Genomic DNA, 17186 nt, shown 5'->3' on the forward strand with positions numbered 1-17186 from the left:
TACAAGCTGCTACCAAAGCTGCACATCTCATTCTGAAGTTCCACACTATAGTCTAATGAGGAGAAGAGTCTGAAACACAGTCAGGAGATAAAACAAGCCAGAAGTTAAAGAAGTCAAGAGCGTATGTAATGAGCATTGATAGTTCAGAAAAAAGACTGAACAACCTAGTGAAGATTTCATGTTTTATTGTTATTAAAAGTTCATTATGAAATCAGCACAACACATAAAAATAGATCTGTGGTGAATGGTACATATTACTGTTATTGCCCGGTCGTTTTGTGCACACTCTCACTTTTTAAAATCAGAAGGTAATGAATACAAGACATTTCACCAGCAAACTGTGAAACCAGTGTTCCTGCAGCAGAGAGAGGCTGTGCTTCCTGTTGACTCTATCCAATGTATAATGCAGTCAGAAATAGTCCTCTATTCACACTTAAAAATAAACTCAGTTTTAGAGTATGCCCCAGCTGAAAATAACTGGAGAGTGAGAGCTAGAAATAACTCTTTTCTTAGGGACCTATTTCCATGAAAGTCAAAGGGATTTTTGACATGGATTTTAAAGCAGAAGGACATAGCTATCTGTTGACAGACAGATAGAGAGGCCTAGCAACAGGAGCTAGGGAGGACCTGTGGCAAACAGGAGTTTATTATTTTGATCTTGCACATGCTGCTGAATCTCCTTGTTGTAGTAATTGTCTATGTTCATTGCAGCAGTGATTGCTGGGAGGAGCTGGGAGGGTGTATCAAAGCCAGATAGGGCGTCTGCAGCTCATTTTTTTCCCCCGTTTGGGTTGGCATTGGTTCTAACCCTGCACACCATTCATTGCAAAGTGACTTTCACCTGTGTGCTTTTTGATCCGTGTGAGAAAATCAGAACAATACCACAATTACAAAACCCCTCACCAGGTCACTTACTGTTCCTACACTGGTATAAGCTTTTCTTCCTTACTTCTGTGCTTATCACAGCAGACATCTGAGGCTGCCTTCAGCCCCTGACTCTTGTTCCTTACATTGTCACGTCAACTCCAGGCGTGCTGAGAGGTTGCTAACTGACTCAGCAGAATTGTTGTTCTGCAGTTTTCTGCATGGAAAGGTCTCTGTGCAGCCTCAGTACAAAAAACAGTGCTGGAGCTCTCTGGGGGAAGCACTTCTTGTGGACAGGAGGCCAAATGAGCCCCACGTCAGATATCCTGCTTGAATGTGTGTGGGGAAAAAATACCTTAGTGGTGTGGCTACTCCAGCATTCTCCTGTTATTTATTTGGGAGCTTCTTTTACATCAGGCGAGTAGGAACATGAACCAATCCATGCTGTCCAAGCTTGTAAGCAATGCTGGTGTTTTGCCACAAGTCCTGGTAGGGAGCTGCAGAAGGTGGCAGCTAAAAATGTGGGAAAAGCCCATCCCTGGGAAGCTGCCATGCATCTCCATAGCCTGTGCCCTTGTCTAGCCCTGAAGTGCCCTCTAATGCCCTCTGAACTCCTGCTCCCTTAGGACTACAGCACATCATGCCACCCCAGCCTCACTACCAAGCTGAGTGCTGTGGCCACTCTGGCCTTGTTTCCTCCACAGTGAACAGTTTCAAAGATGAAGATAAAAATCTCAGTAGTGTACACTGTGTGGAAAATCTCTGGGCTTCAGTCTCAGCCTCACAGCAGGAGAGTGACAAGGGTGGAAAGCTGTCACAGCAGAATGGTGATTAAGGCCCTCCCTTTTTGTTTTCAGGCTATTTACTCAAAACAGCCCTTGAGAAAGATGCTGGGCCTCAAGCACATGTCACATTCAACCGGTTTAGCAATATTACGCCTGTTTCTGCTCAAACTAGCCAGGGAGGGGAGGGAGAATATAATATTGTAGTGCAAGTTCTCATAGACAACATATTAATATTTAGTACAAAATGTTCTTTCAAGGTGGGGCAAACATTTCTAATTGTGACACAAAAAGAAGGTATTTTGTAACAGTTTTAACAAGTTGCCTGTGAAAAAGCGTTTGTGTGAAATATGTTTAGACAGACTACCTCACATGACACTGAAATATTTCAAGGCTCCTTCTGAGCAGGCAATAACCTAGTTTTGTTTTTATAAAATCAAATCAGCTTTATCACAGCCAATCCCAAACATAATTAAATAATTTGGTTGTGATTTTTTTCATTAGTTGTATTTTTTTCTTTTTCCTCTTTGGAAAAATAAAGCTATGCTAAGTTGAGTGTTTCCACTCCACATGGGTTTTACCCATTCAAGACTTCTTTCATTGCAGAATCAACTTCCTCATTCAGAGGAAACCACAGAAATATTCAGCTAATAAATTTTAGCAAATTATTTCAAAGGCTGGTTCATTCACTCCTGAAGTCCTGAAGAATTGCAGCTTCCAAGAGGCTCACAGACTACTTCTCCCTACTGAAAAGCATTTTATAAACCTGACCTAATTTGAAAACAGTCTTTATTTCATGCCTATTAGGGCTTACATCCAAAACAAAGATGTGAGTAATCCCTAAATTGTGGAGAGTGAAAAATTCAGGTATAAATTTTGCAGTGCAGTCTCCCATTTGAAACATTTGGATTTGACCCAAAGTCCAACTAAGTAGAAACAATTAAGGCCTCAGTTTTCTCTGACTTACACTGTATGTGCAAGTGTTCTGCAGTTGCATTTTAACACGATCAGCCAGTGTAAGTCAAGCACGAGTGGAACAGCCCTTGGTTACACAGACATCATCCTTTTTTCGCCTGCCATTGCCTGGTAGTGCCAAGAGCAAAAGAAAAATAAAGAGGCTTCCAATCAGGTGATCGACAGATAGATGTGTAAGCTTTCTTTATCTGTGACTTTCTGCCCTTTCTTGAGCTCTCAGCCAAGCCATAACCCATCAGAAGAGGATTCACAGCCATTCTTGCTCGAAGCCTGGCTCAGAAACCACAGCAGGGCAGGATCGTGTGGTGGAGTTATGCAAAGGCAAAACCAGAATGAGGGTCAAAAGAGCATTTTCCCCAGAGAGCAAACTCCTGGAGCAGGAACAAATGGGAGTGCCCAGCACAGCAGGTGGGGACAGGAGCAAGGCAGGAACAGCAGGCCTGGCTCCCACCAGAGATGCCCTGACACTGCACTGAGCTCACCTTGGCATCCCTGGTGTAGGCACTGTGCTGCGCCAGGCCCCCGCGGGAGAGCGAATGCGTGGGGGCTGTGAAAATCCAAGGCAGCCAAAATGCTTTTTCCAGGATACAGTAAAGGCATGGAGGGGGAATCTCTACTGGTGGGCTGTCAGGGAGATTCCCTTTGGGTTTGTGCTACTGTAGGGTCATGGTGCTACTTACACTTGCCACTGGCCCAGCGGGCCAGGCCCAGGCACCGGCCCTGCGTCAGCAAACCTGGCTTTGGATGTCCAGCTGGAGAAAGCACTAGGCACAGAGGGTGCTAAATTTCTCTCCAAACAGAATTCATCTCCTGCCTGCATCAGCTTTGGACCCACAGGGAATTTCCAAGCTGGAGAAAAATCCAAAATACCTCATGTAGAAGCACCTTTCCCTTGGATTTTTATTATAATAATTTTTAAGAATATATTTTATACCGAAACACTGTCAGCATTCTTTATACAATGGAAAATGACACAGTCATTATGTATCATGTAAAAGAGTAAAAACAGAGCAAGACAGGAACATTTCAGTTCAATATGGAGTACAAATAGAATCTGATGTACAGCTTAAAAGCCACACGCCAGATAAAAAGTTAATCTGGAAAACAACAGGTTCTCTTTTATTTTGGAAGTAGAAAGAAAAGTCAGGGAACATCAAATGTTAAGGCTAAAAATTAAATTTTTTACTTGTATTTTACAGGTGGTAGCCTGATTCTTAATTCATCTGCAGCAGCAGCAACAACCCCCCTGCTTTACAAACAGATTTGCACTTGCAAGAAATAAGAATCAGGCTTCTATGCTCAGAGGACTCTGATTGACCTCAACAGGCTTTGGACTAGAGCCACAGTTGGAATTTCAGCTTGCAAGTCTAAGGCTTCTTAACTGCAGGCCAAATTAGCACAAAATGAGGCTTTGCATTGGCATTCTACCCTTAACTTTGGATATTCCAGTTCTGGTTGCTTTAAACCACACTTTTATTGCAGGTTTAACATAGTTCTGTTTGTGAGATACTTTTTTTGCTTTTTCTTAAATACTGTGCTACAGAGGATGTTTTTATAGTCTGGTTTTTAGTCCCTATATTATGTGTTTTCAAAATTGCCTAAATGTATGTTTATATCATGATTGCAGCTACTCAGAAAGACCCACTGAAGTCCACTGTGAGCAGCCAAGGAAAAAAGTGTATTTAGTCCTAAAGAAGTCAAGAAAAGTGGCTGTGTTCATTTATAGTGTAGCACAATGACTGTGTTTATACAGCTATACCTACTATTTAAAAAGCTACTTGAAAAGTTATTATTCATGTGCAGTAGCTGATTTTCAAGCATTAATAACTTGGCTGTCTAGACAAGTTTTAATTGTCATATCAAAGGCCAAATATGTTCTCAAACAAGTGTAAAGAATCTTCCATCTCCCTTGGAAAGAGGCTGGTTCTCTTTCAGAATGAAGAGATTGCCAAATTTAACTTTTTCTCAGGTTATGAAAGCACAGTAAAACCCAAAAATTTACTGTTTAAGTTTTTAAAATGACTTCATCTCAAACCTATCCTGTGCAGCAAAGTTAGTAAGCCCTGAAAAACAGATTCTAGTGAATATGCAGAGTTACCCCCCACCAACTACCATGCCCACGTTTTCCCAGGGCCTAGAGGGCTCCATTAAAATGTAACTAAATGTGCGATAGGAAAAATGGTTTTTCAAGAACGATATGTAAAGTTTACCCAAAGAACCTAAGACATTTTGTACATTCAAAATGTTTACACTTTGCTGTTCTTAATCTTAAGATTGTTCATTTTTACTAATAATACATACAATGAGTATAAATAAATAAACTACAGATAAGTTTTAAAAATTGTATTAACAATACGTTGTGCAAAAACTCATAACAATCTACATTCTATGCAAATACCCTGACTAAATTACACAGGCTGTGTCCACGCACCCTCAGTCAGTTTTTGCACAGTCCATGGGCCAAACCAGCAGCTGAGGGCAATCAGCAAAATTCCATTAGGAGCTATGGAAGTAATGCTGATTTACACCAGCAGAAGGGCAGGCCCCAGGGTTTGTGCAAAAATGCCATAGAAATCAGTGGGAAGTGTGCTTGACTAAGGACTAAACAGTTTGATTGTACCCCATTAAAGTGAGTGGGAGTTTTGCCATTGATTTCCATGGAACCAGGCTCAGGCCCTGGGTAAGGACGTCAGCACATGGCCCTATGTTGTGCTACACTACTCCACTTCAGTGCAGAAACAATATTTGCAAAAGAAAAACTTGTTTTTGTCGTCACTACTGTTCAGTAACCGGTTTTAGCGCTGCATTTCAGAGATTGCCTTTTCTGTGAGATTTGAAACGAGACTGCAAGTCTTTCTGAATCCATTCCAATTTGATTATCCAGCACAGGTGGGCTATTTTGATCCAAGAAAAACAGCTCAGTGTCTATAAACCAACAGTGCTCTTCGTTAGGATAAAACACAGCCCGGTTCATCGGCACAGGAGTGAAGAACTGCATGCGGAAAAGGAACAGGGCAGCCTTCCTACCATAGCTGTGTCCAGAGCCGGCTGTCACTGCTCCCAACGGACGATGGCACCTGAGCTGGTTTGGAATCTGCAGTCCTAACAAGCTCAGCCCAGTTTTGTAAGCTGCAGATCTCCATTTATCTTTATTGTGTCAATTGCTGACAGTGTTTCAATACGGTGGTAAAAATCAAAGAGCTGATGTCCATCCACAAATATTCTAAAACGGGGATGCTCGCAAAGTATCTCAACCTGCAAAAGATAAAATGTTGAAGCATGTTGTTCACAGTGTAACTGGGAAGTTGTTTCACAGCACACAAAGAGCACTTCAAAGAGCTACAGCTGCACATTGTGCTACTTATGTGCCACGCAAGAGACAAAGGTGAGACCAGTTTGGCCCCTTGACACCAGTTACGCTATGATGGATCTGCTCTTACTGCACAAGGACATTAATCCAATCTCAAATCTCATGTTGTCCTAGCAGTAAGCACGCTGCAACCCAGTCCACTGGCTACTGGGAGGTTTTGTGTCTTGGAATAATGCCAGAAACAGTCTCAAACTGCTAATCACAGCAGGAGAAAATTTAACCTCCAACCCAAACCCTGCATTCCTTGTGTGACGGTTTCAGTTCGAACTGGGCAGAAAAGACTACAAAATTGTTGGTTTTGGTGGTGGTTTGTTTTTTGATTTTTTTGGGGTTTTTTTTTCCTGCATAAGGAGACAGCTCCTTCTGCAATGCTTCCCACACTACTTTTAATTTACTGGAAGGGAGTAAACACGGAAAGGGGATATAAGTTTGTTCCTCCCTCCCACACACACACAGCTGCTGCAGAACTAAAACCCTTTCACTCCTGTGGCTGCAGACAGTCCCTGTCAGACTGGACTCCATCCTGGGGCTGCAGTGAAGGAAATGCAGTGCAGGACTGCTGGGAATTCAGCTAGACAGCTCTCAGGAGGCACAAACAGAATCAGGGAGGACACAGCTCACCCCTCTTCCTGAGAGACTTGCAGAAATGCTCTGGAAAAGCAACAAAGCCTGTAGCTGAACAAGCTTGGACATGTTGGGAGATTCCTGATGTTTGGGGTGGCTTGAGAGGGTGCCCTGTTAAGCTTTGCTGGAACTGCCCCAGCAGGAAGCTGGGACATGAGGGCACAAAACATGCACTTTTACAGGCTCTTGGAGACCTCCAGGTCTAGACACACTAAGGAGAAAATCTTCAGGGAAGCCACATGTAAATCCTGGGTCATTTCCAGAAGCTGGAAGTCCAGAGTGAAGTGCTGCTACCAAACACTTGACTCTGCTGCTATTACAGTGTATAAAAATGGGAACAGGGCCCGTGACAAACTGACTGTGCCAAAGCCCCAGTGACTTCGAGCACGCTGCACCAGGAGAAGTGGCAGCAGGCAGTCCAGGAGAGCTGGAACTCCTGGATCCCTGGTAGTGCACCAGGTACCAAGGAAGCGGCTGCGCTGCCATGGAGCTCCTGTGTCACTGCAGCAGTGCCTGCCTGAGGCCTTGTTATGTAAAAGATATGGTTAACACTGCTCACGGTCCGCTTTTCACATCACCTGCGGCCACGCCACAGCACTAATTGGACTGGATCACAAGTAATTGGCAAGAACACTTAATAGTCTTAATTTATTCACTGAGATGGAGACCATCAAAGGTACAAAGTCAACTGGGAGCCTCAATTCTGTTTGAGCATTTGGGAAAAAAGGAGGAAAAAAAGGCAAAATAACTCCCCTTCTACAGTCTCCCATGCTAGATGTGCAATTTTGCTGTCCTGTATCATCATCTCTCATTAGTGGGACATGCACAAAACTTGCTCTGGGTAATTTGTCTGGCTCGTCTGAGGGCCCAGTCACCACCCAGTGTAGAAGGCAGTGGATCCCTTTCAGATGGAGCAGGACCCAGCCTCCAAGCCTTTTCAAGTACATTTCCCACACCACCAAAGGGTGTTGCCAGTTCTGATGGGAGGGTGAGTTTGTAGAAACAAGTAGAGCGCAACCAATTTGCAGCAAAACCAGTCATATAAACACCCTCTTAACACCAAGCATCTGGGGAGATGGTGAGCTTTTGGGGTTGGGGGAGATTATCTTGGGGGCAAGAAGGATTAAGAGAGTTTGGCAGCTGGTCACAGCACTGGCATTTAGCAGAGGGGCCAGTGAGGTTTTGTAAGAGGGACAGGGAGGAGGAGGGGTTTTCTGGGTCAGCTGCATGGAAAAGGCACGCAGCCTTTTTCCCTCAATGTAGTGAGAGGGAAGCAGCCCTCTGCAGCTGCATACTTTGTTAGTCCTGATTTGCAAAGACATCTTCACATAACCATAAACACTACAGATGGGACTCTGCTTCTAGGTCAACCCAGTCCATCCACAGCACCACAGCACTTCCATGTACACTGTTTTCAAGTGACTACAGATTTAAATTTGACGGAAGGTTTAATCCCAGGGTTCAGCAAAGAATACCACTATTGCTTAGCTGTTTAATCTGCTAACACGAAGAGCTACGGTCAACCTTAACGTAACATCCCTGGGGACAAAGGATGAACGTGATCCTTATTAGCTGCACTAAATTGCAAACAGTACGTCCATTAAAAAAACCATCAATATATACAGCAGCCCCACTGAATATTAACATTCTCCAGTAATAACTTGTAATGCACTAATAACATAGAGGTACCTCTTAATTTATGGTTATAAAACTAAGCTCAGGAAGTTGCGCTTCATCACACAGTATTACAACCTCCAACCTGTCATAGCGCCCAGGTGAGGTGTTCACAGCCCCATCTGAACTGCCTGCAGCTGCACGTAGCAGCGGGATCTCCATGCAACTGGATGGATACAAACAAACCAGCAACTGGTGTCTCAACCAGAGCAGTGCGGGCTGCGCTGTGATTTCATGAAAGGCACGTCAGGTTCTGCTGCAACTCGTATCAAATGACACTTTATCAGACATGGTGTAGGCCACTGCCATCCTGGTACTCACCCTAAAAGGCTGGTCCGGTATAAATGGAAAGTAAGGAATAGACGACTGCTCTTCCCCCCATTCTCCGGCTACACAAGAGTTTCTGACAAACTGTCTCTCTGTAAACACAGCTTTCAGTTCTATGGCTACATCCGCAGGAGGATCTTCTGACTCCCCACAAGTCAGACTGATGCCAAAGCTGCAACACAAACAGAACAGCTCTCATTCAGCCAGAAGAAAAGCAAAAAAGCCCCACATGCCACCAGTCTTATTTCTCATCTTATTAAAGCCGTATAGTGGCACAGGATGGAAGACAGCTCAGATCGTTCAGAGCTCTCTGAAAGCTCAACAGGGACAACAACGTGGTTATGGAATACATAGGTGTGTGTGTGTGCATTGGGCATATATCTGTACATATATGCAGATATATATGCTTGATACGCTCCTTGACTCCCAAGTGAAAACGGAATCCCTTGAAGAAATGCCCCCTCTATGGGTCAAAGGAGAAATCAGCATGCTATATTTAAAATGATAAAAATAATCCTTTCCAGAAAGAAGGGATCCGTGCGGATGTGTGTGTGTGTACGTGCGGGTGGCCGCCCCCCTTCGCCCCCTCCCCGGGCCCGGCGCCCCCGGCACCGGCAGCCCTGTCCAGGTGTTACCTCTCGGGGTTGAGGTCCACTATGCCCATAACTAAGATCTTCTTTCCCGGCCTCATTCCTCCTTTGATGTGCCCACAGAAGGGGACGATCTGGAAAGGACAGGGGGAAGGTGGCGAGGGTCAGCTCGGCATCAGCAGCGGCCGCCCTTGGGCAGCCCGAGCTGAGCGGGGGCGGGAGACAAAATAAAATACCACCACCGCCACCAGAAAAACAAACAAACAAAAAAAAACCCAAAAAAAAAACCAAAACAAAAAAACCAAAAACCAAACAAAGGTGATTTACCAGGCGAGGGAAGTATACATCAGCTTGCACCGGAGATCCCAGGGAGTTGTTTAAATGCCCGTCCTCTATTTTCTGCAGGTAAAAAGGAGAGCGCTGAGGCAGGGCCGGGCGGAGCCCCCCAGCCCGCCCCGCTCCGCAGGTGCCCTGCTCGGGCCGCGGGCCCGTCCCGGTGCCCGTCCCGGTGCCCACAGCCGCACTCACCAGCGCGTCCCGCTCGGCCACGGTCCCCGCCATCTTGTGGAAGCGGTGGCGGCGGCGCTGGGGACAGGGCGGGGGAGAGGGAGGGAGGGAGGGATGGAGGGAGGGAGGGGGGTCTGTGGCAGCCGCGGCGGCGGAGAGGTAGCGGCAGAGCCGGAGCGGTGCCGGTGCAGAAGTAGGAAGGCGAGGAGGAGGAGGAGGAGGAGGAAGAGGAGGAGGGGAGGTGGCCGGCTGGCACTGCCTCGCCCGGCGGGGAGCCCAGCCCTTGGCCCGAGGGGGAGCCGGGCAGGGCGGGGCGGGGGCTGCCGCCGCTTGCTCCGCTCCGCAGCCCCGCGGCGGGGCCGGCCCTCGGCGAGCGGGAGAGCGCGGCTCCGCTGAGGGACGGCGCTGGGCCCGGGCCCCTCACCTGGCGCCTGCAGGTGATGGGTGCCTGGGGAGGGGCCGCAGCAGCCCCGCGGCCATCATGTCAGGGATCACTTTATGCCCGAGCCTGGACACCTCGGCGAAGGGAATGCGCCGAGCCGGGCGTCCTGGGTGACTCCCTTCCTCCAGAGGTGGGGACACTGCTCGGCCCCTCCGGCATGAACCTCCACCCCTCTGCCCTCCGTGCCCCGTGGCGAGGCCCCTCACGGGGCTGAGACCCCGAGCGGGGTCGGTGGGCAGAGCTCCGAGGGTGAGGGGAGCCTCCCGGCCGAGTGCGGCTCGGCCGCCCCGGGCCCGCCGTCCCTGCAGCCTCCGGCGAGGCGCGGTAATTGCATAAGCCGGCCCGTGCCCGTGAGCTCCCATTGACAGGCAGTGGCCGTGGTTACGCAACGCGGCGGTGTCTGCGGGTGTCCCGCTCCGCGGGAGCGCGGCGACCTCCGCCCGCGGCCGCCGGCCCCGCTCGTGCCGCGCCGGGGTTCCCTCGCCTGTTCCAACCGCAGCAGGAGTGACCCGACCCGCCAAACGTGCTGTCACGGTGCTTTGGATGAGTTCAGGGTCTTGGGTGTGGGGAACTGAGGAAGGCTTTCCTGTCGCTTCTTCACCACTGGGGTTTGATGGCATGAGCATGCCTTTAGGAACGTCACACAGCAACTGGATTTGGCCTGTGCTCTGCAGGACCTCACACAGGGGCCTTCGGTTTTCGTGCCTCTTGCTTACACACTGGGCTGGTTTGGTGAATGTCCCTCTCCTTCCTCTTCCGAGGCACTGCGAGGATTAATTACATTGAGTAAAGTGGAGTGGCAGAAGCAAAGTCACTGCAATATTTAGGGTTTCAGTATGATGGTGTCCATTGGGAAACACCTGCAATCAGTAGGTGATGCCATTTGAGAAATCAAGAGGTACTGAGTGTAAGAACAGATTGTGCAAGTGTTTAGACGCTTGGCTATTTTTTCAGTAGTGCCCACTAATTTGGGCATGTTTTCCTCTCTGGATGCCCAGCTGGAGATGGCTCATAGAAGCTGATGTTTGGAAGTCACGTAGTGACTTCTTCAGGGTGTACCAGTGCAGCTGGGCACAGAGGCAGTGAGCATCCCTGTGGCCCAGGTCTCGGCATGGGAAAACCACTGGACTGTTTTCTTCTTGCCAAAACACTGGATGTCTCGTCACCACAAGGGAAAGCATCTTGCTGGAGACTGAATGTGTAAATAGTGCAGTAACACGAACCCATCACACATCAGAAACAGCTAGCTTTACAGTGGTCAGGTGAGTGCATTCACAAGTTTACCACAAAGTGGAACTGGAATTAGCTTGATGTGTTTCACCTCCTGTATGCTGCTCAACTCACCATGATGATGATGCCAACTGCATTATGTTTTCTTTTTCTGTTGGCCTAAGAGGGAGCAGAAATCATCCTAAGCTTTTTTTTTTTTAATTTAGTTGAATGGTGTTACACATTGTCCAAAGAGCTCTTTTCAGAACTGTTTGTCTTCTTTGCTGTACAGAGAGACACTTTGTTTAATAAAATTAAATTCATTGGACATAAAATCAGGCCAGCCAGTTGTTTGTGCCAAAGCATGATGTTTTATGAAGGGAGAGGCCATCATTATGTATCTGTTTTGTAGCTGGTTTTAAATGAACTTTTTCATTTCAAAATAATTAAATAACAAGACTTGTCCATTTGGCTAGCTGCTTTGCCTTGTGCTTGTCTTTTTGGCTTGTTTTCCCAAAACTAGTACAAATGCAGCATTTATTTTGTTGGCCATGGATTGACTGGAACAACCCGCGCTATGAAATTTTGATGGAAAAGGACGTTCATGAGTTTTTAAAGCTCTGGTGGCCTGTGCCTGTCTGTTTCTGTGCCATGTTATCCTCTTAGCCTGTAATAGAGCAGGAGGACACTGAAATCCTCTGTATGCCATGAACAGCGTGAGGCAGGCAGAGAGGAGCTCTGCCTTGGTGTGCCCCTGTCCTGCCTGCGTGATGGTCACTCCTGTAGTTTCTCTGAGGGAGGTGTTCTCCAGCAGAACATTACCTGCATTGCCCAGCAGTCCATGGAACAGGATTCCATGTCTGGGCAGCACTGTGCCTCTCACCCATGGCAGGGCTTCCTTGGGTTCCCTCTGCAAAGAGCTGCAGGGTGAGTGCTGCACCTAAGCTCCTCTACTTCTTCTGCTGAAAAAGGAGAGGTCTGAGCCAAATCTGTTCCCTCACCCATGTAGTACTTGTTAAATCATGTGTAGAAAATAGCCCCCATTCAGTATTTTTAACACCTTTCTTGGCAGGGAAGCTCTTGAGTTATCATACTTGAGGGCCTGAGCTTGCAGACCTTGTGGTAGTAGCTGGAGCAACATGATAAATATTTGTGCACCACTGAAATGGTGCTGAAGCACAAGCTACCAAACTTGTCTGGTTGACCAAGTGCAAAAAACCTTGTGGACAGGTATTGTCTTCCATTTTTGGGTTTGTACAGCCTTTAGCTCAGTGGGAGCCTGGGACTTTTGAAATGCAGAGAACCATATAAAGATTAAAAAGAAGTGGCATGGCGTGAACACCATTTGGGAGCAGTTAATGACATGCCCAGCCCAGCCACCAAAGCCATTGCTGAGAGCTGAGAACTGGCAAACCCAGAACTTCATCTTAATCCCAACACCTTGTATCTTGCAGCCACTCCCTTTGATGATTTAAAAAGGTGTATCTAATTCTTAGCTGGCCTTCACTGGCAAGGAATGCAGCACGATTGCAAATTTGGTGTGGTATAATTACCCTGCCTTTCTTGCCCCATTACCACTGACATTACTCTCCTCATGCCTGGGTTTATAGGCTGACTTGTAGAACCTCTCTGGTTTGTTTTGCTTTTTTAATGACAATGTTGAGAGGATGGGAGGTGTTTGCTGGTTTCATGGAAGCTTCCTTTGGTTTCTGGGTGGCAAGGCACCTCATTCCTGGTTTTTGTAAGACTCGGAAAAAGCTGAGTAATACAATAAAGGAGAATGTCTGGGAATAAATGTGATTCAGTGGTTGGAGTCAAGTGTTTAATAGTTCAGAGGAAATGCTCATTTTCAGGATTGCACCTGAATGGCAGTGCTGATAAACAATTATTTGGGTTGTATAGTGGGTTTTTTTTACCTTTGTAGCCTTGCTACTGCAAATCCTCAGTTAGAGGGGTTTTTTTTCACACATAAATTTACCCTGGATGGGGTGTCCAAGACAGGGCTTGGAAGAGGATGGTACTGACAATTGCAGGGGTTTGAAAGGGGCAGGGGGCAGGAGATGTCGTACGTGCCCTCTTGCTGAGTGCCTTTAAAGCGTTCCGAGGACAGGTTCCTCTGGCACCGTGCACCGAGGCCAAACCACGGGGTGCTGTGCTCTGGGGGAGATGTCCCTGAGCCTGCCCTCCCACGCTCACCCGTGGGAAACACAGTGACAGTTATCAGTACGGACAGCATGGAGGGAGTGTTCAGCAGCCTGTGTGCTTTCACAGACTTGTGCTGTCACATCCCCGTGGATGGAGGAGGAAACCCAGGGCCAGGAGCATCATCCTCCTCTTGACATTTATTTCATGTGGCTTCACTGCTTCTTGTTGCCCCCTGAATTATTGCGGTCAAGGGTTTTGCCCTTAGGCTTTGAGCTCTGTCTGTGTGTGAACCCCCAGGAGAAGTTGGTTTTCTGGGGCTCCCAATAACAGATTGTGTAAACTGATGTTTAAGTGGGTGGTCCTGGTGGCTGAGTTGGCTGGTCACACACAGAACTGCTGCTTGTCTGGTGCAGAACGTGTGTGTATCGCAAATATCTGTCTTGAAGACTGTTTACTGAAGTTTGCCCCGGGATCTCAGGGCATGTACATAAATGCATGTCAGATACAGTGGAAACCACCTCCAGCTCACTGCTTGCCTCTTCTTATAGCAAACAGGGCACCAAACTGCACCCACAGCTGCCTCTGTCCCCTGGACCAGCTGTGGGTGCCGGGTGGGAGGAATGAGCTGGCTGGGGAAGAAGAGCAGGGAGGTCACCATGAAAACATGACACTCGTTACCTGCCTCTTTCCCACTGGCTCCTGCATTGCCAGTTTCAGGTGAGTCGTGGTTCCCACGTCCAAGAGGCAGGCAGGAGAGGTTCCCAACTGTGCCCATGCCACACAGAGAGCAGAGGGGGGAGCCAGAGCTTGGACAGCACCTCTGTTCTGCCACCATGCCCTTCCTTATGAGTGCAGAGACCCATCTCTGATCTCCTTCTGGGGTCAGCAGGCCCTGAGGCTGTTTCTGCTGTGTTTCTGCAGCAGAAAGAGCTGTGGGTGGACACACTGCTGGGGTAAGCTGGGGGGTGCTCCAGACACAGCTGGGTAGGGGAACACAGCTCCCCAGCTGGGGAGAGGTGTCCCTGTGGCTGCAGCAGGAGCTGCCTGACAAGAGAGAAGAGATGGCTTGGAGCTCAGCTCACTCCATGTCCATTCCTGCTGCACAGGACACCACAAGGAGCCAAGAGAGCCTGGGTGACCCAGCTGGAGCTGAGCTGCCTCTGTGCCATTGAGTCTCTCTGCTCTGGGCTCAGTCACTGAGTGCTGGTGCTCCAGCCAAGCAGTAGAGGCATCACTGCACACCTTCTCCTCCTCCTGTCTTTCCCAGTGGAGTCCAGCCAGTGCTGGGATCCTGGAGGAACTGGTGGAGGCCAGCAGGGATGATAGTGGGAGACTTTCAGCTGCCTCTGGCTGTGCTGTGATGTAGGGATGTGCAGCCAGTGGAGTGAGCTTGTGTGGGAGGGAGGGAAGGGGAGTCCCACGGTGCCAGTCATGGAGATGGAGAGGTCTGGGGAGCCACCAGCAGCACTGGTATGTGCTATCTGGCAGTACTGGGAGAATCCTGTCATGCAGGACAGGGAGCCTGGGAGCACAGAGAGTCTCGGCTCTGCCAGGCTCAGCCTGCTGGTGCCAGGTGACAACTCACCAGTGGCCCTTTCTGCTGAGGGACTGCTCTCCCAAAGGAAGCAAAATCCTGCCTCCTTCTGCCTTCTGGTTTTCTCAGAGTTCCGTGACTCTGTTGCTGCAGGTGCTGGTTTGTGTTCATCAGCTGAAGCACTGTGACTCCTGCCCTCCCCCAGCTCATGTCCACAATAAATGGTCTTTTCTCTCTTCTGACTGTGTTGCCACAGGATTTTCTGGAGCGGGGAGCTGATGTTTGGGGATAAATCCTGAGGGAGGAATGAGTTTGGGATCATTGCTTGTCCCAGCATCCTTCCTAACAGGCTGGTCTGAGTTGAGGTGCTTTAGGAGACAAACCGAAGCAGAGTATTCCACCCAAGGGTGGAGGGTAAGGGACCTGTGGAAGTTTTCTGGTCCAACATCTGCCCCAGCAGGATTCCCTAGAGGAGGCTGGCCAGGATCATGTCCTGGTGAGTTTAGGGGATCTCCATAGAGCAGGGCCATGTGGTCAGAGTGGGGGTGGGACATAGACCCATAGGGCATGGTGCCAGGAAAGGCTGTTATGGATTAGAGAACCTGGGTGTTGGAAACCTAATGAATTAAGTGGTGAATGAGTGAAATGACATGTTAGATTCCTATGCACAAAAGGGATGGAGCCTTTATTTGCCAGGGTTTTCTGTTTGCTTTCCTAATGAGCTCATAAAATACAGTTGAATTTATGAAGTAAATACTTGTACTGTGAAGATGAGGTATCCAAATGTACCATGACACTGCTCAGTCCAGAAGAGGCTTGCTGTAGCTTTTCACTGTCTGCAGGACAGGGTGGGGGCTGTTCACAATTTTGAAAACCTCTGCAGGGAATATTCTTCACCTGTAATTTAAAAAACCTGCCTTAATATTCTTGCTTTTAAAGTACTTTCTGCAAATGAAATGTGGAACATGGGAATCTCATGGTGGCCCCAGCAGTCCTGGTTATATGCAGAGCAAATTCTACATTTAGTCATATGTGGGCAGTGCAGTTCCTGCTGGATTTCCTGGACACCACTGGTTTGTCCAAAGTGGTTTGCTGGTTTTGGTGCATTAGGAGCAGAGCCAGCATCCGACTGAGTCCCAAACATCTACAGGTACAGTGTGAGACTCACAACTTCTCTTTATCATCCAACAGTGCCTTCAGAAGACCCCATTCAGTCAGCACATCTGCCCAAGCTGGGAACAAGGCCATTCCAGCGAGGAAAAGGAGAGCTGGGAACTGCACTGAGTGGCTGATTTCCCAGCCAGGTTTCCCAGCCTGTGCACAGGGGTTTCAGGTCCTGCATTCCCATCCAGCACCTGTTGCAGTCTGAACTCCTCTTCCTGTCTGGGTCATGTGAGGTACCCTCCGTGAGCAGCACTTTGCTCTTACAGGCATCCTGCTGTGCATTGCAGCAGTTCAGAGCTAAATAATTTATCTAGGAAGAATGTTTTCTACATGGCTTAGAAGATGGAAGAGAAGAGGAATATTGCAACAGCAAACTGAGGGGTGGACAGATACATTCTGCCTCTCAGTTTGTCAGCATTGCACTTTGCCACTTTTGTTTCAAAATTGCTTTCTCTCCCATAATTATCTTCAAAGGAGAAATCTGATCCAAAATGTTTCCCTTTATATATATATAAAATTTAGGGTGGTTCATTGATTTCCATTTTTAATAATAAAAGTGAATAAACAAAAGAAAAAAGCCCCACAGCGATATATTACCTAGTATTTAAAATAGAGAGAATGCTCATATGTGCCTCAGCACACTTCATCTGTGGACATCAAAGTGTCTCATAAAGGTCATAATCCTCATTTCAAAGATGAGGAAATAGAGGTGCCGAGAGAGAAAGTGGCTTAGCAGGTCAGTGACAAAGCAGAGCAAGAGTCCCCTGAGCCTGTACTGCAGGCAGAGGTGAGGGAGCAGAGGAGAACAAACCTGTCCTCACCTAATCAGGACAGCTGAGTCCCAGGTGCAGTGAAGGCAAAGTGACACTGCAGGGAGAGCACCAAATCATGCCATGAGCCATAGAGCCAGCAAAGCCTGGTTTCTTCCAGTTTTGTGTCTAGTCCAGTAGTTCAGGGTTGTCTGCTGCTGGCCTTTGAT

General features: G+C 47.9%; 2 protein-coding genes and 1 long non-coding RNA gene across 3 annotated transcripts in view; 1 reads left to right on the plus strand and 2 right to left on the minus strand.

Moving 5' to 3' along the window:
• Nucleotides 1-3497: 3497 nt before the first annotated feature.
• Nucleotides 3498-9905, minus strand: LGALSL (galectin like). The gene is made up of 5 exons (XM_064414958.1): nucleotides 9735-9905; nucleotides 9534-9605; nucleotides 9252-9340; nucleotides 8611-8788; nucleotides 3498-5876 (listed from the first exon to the last, which is right to left on the minus strand). Exons 1-5 carry the CDS (start codon nucleotides 9765-9767, stop codon nucleotides 5733-5735), a joined length of 516 nt encoding a protein of 171 aa, XP_064271028.1. The 5' UTR covers nucleotides 9768-9905; the 3' UTR covers nucleotides 3498-5732.
• Nucleotides 9906-10100: 195 nt separating this feature from the next.
• Nucleotides 10101-17186, plus strand: part of LOC135297432 (uncharacterized) — a 34388-nt gene continuing 27302 nt past the window's right edge. The window contains exon 1 of the mRNA XM_064414953.1: nucleotides 10101-11417. The gene's annotated coding sequence lies outside the window, so the exon portion shown is untranslated. The remainder of the gene's footprint in view (nucleotides 11418-17186) is intronic.
• LOC135297430 (uncharacterized) lies at nucleotides 15708-17184 on the minus strand. The gene is made up of 2 exons (XR_010359449.1): nucleotides 17029-17184; nucleotides 15708-15940 (listed from the first exon to the last, which is right to left on the minus strand). It is a non-coding gene; the product is annotated as an uncharacterized LOC135297430 (long non-coding RNA).

This window comes from Passer domesticus, chromosome 3, assembly GCF_036417665.1.
Source record: "Passer domesticus isolate bPasDom1 chromosome 3, bPasDom1.hap1, whole genome shotgun sequence".
In the NCBI taxonomy this organism is placed as follows: Eukaryota; Metazoa; Chordata; class Aves; order Passeriformes; family Passeridae; genus Passer; species Passer domesticus.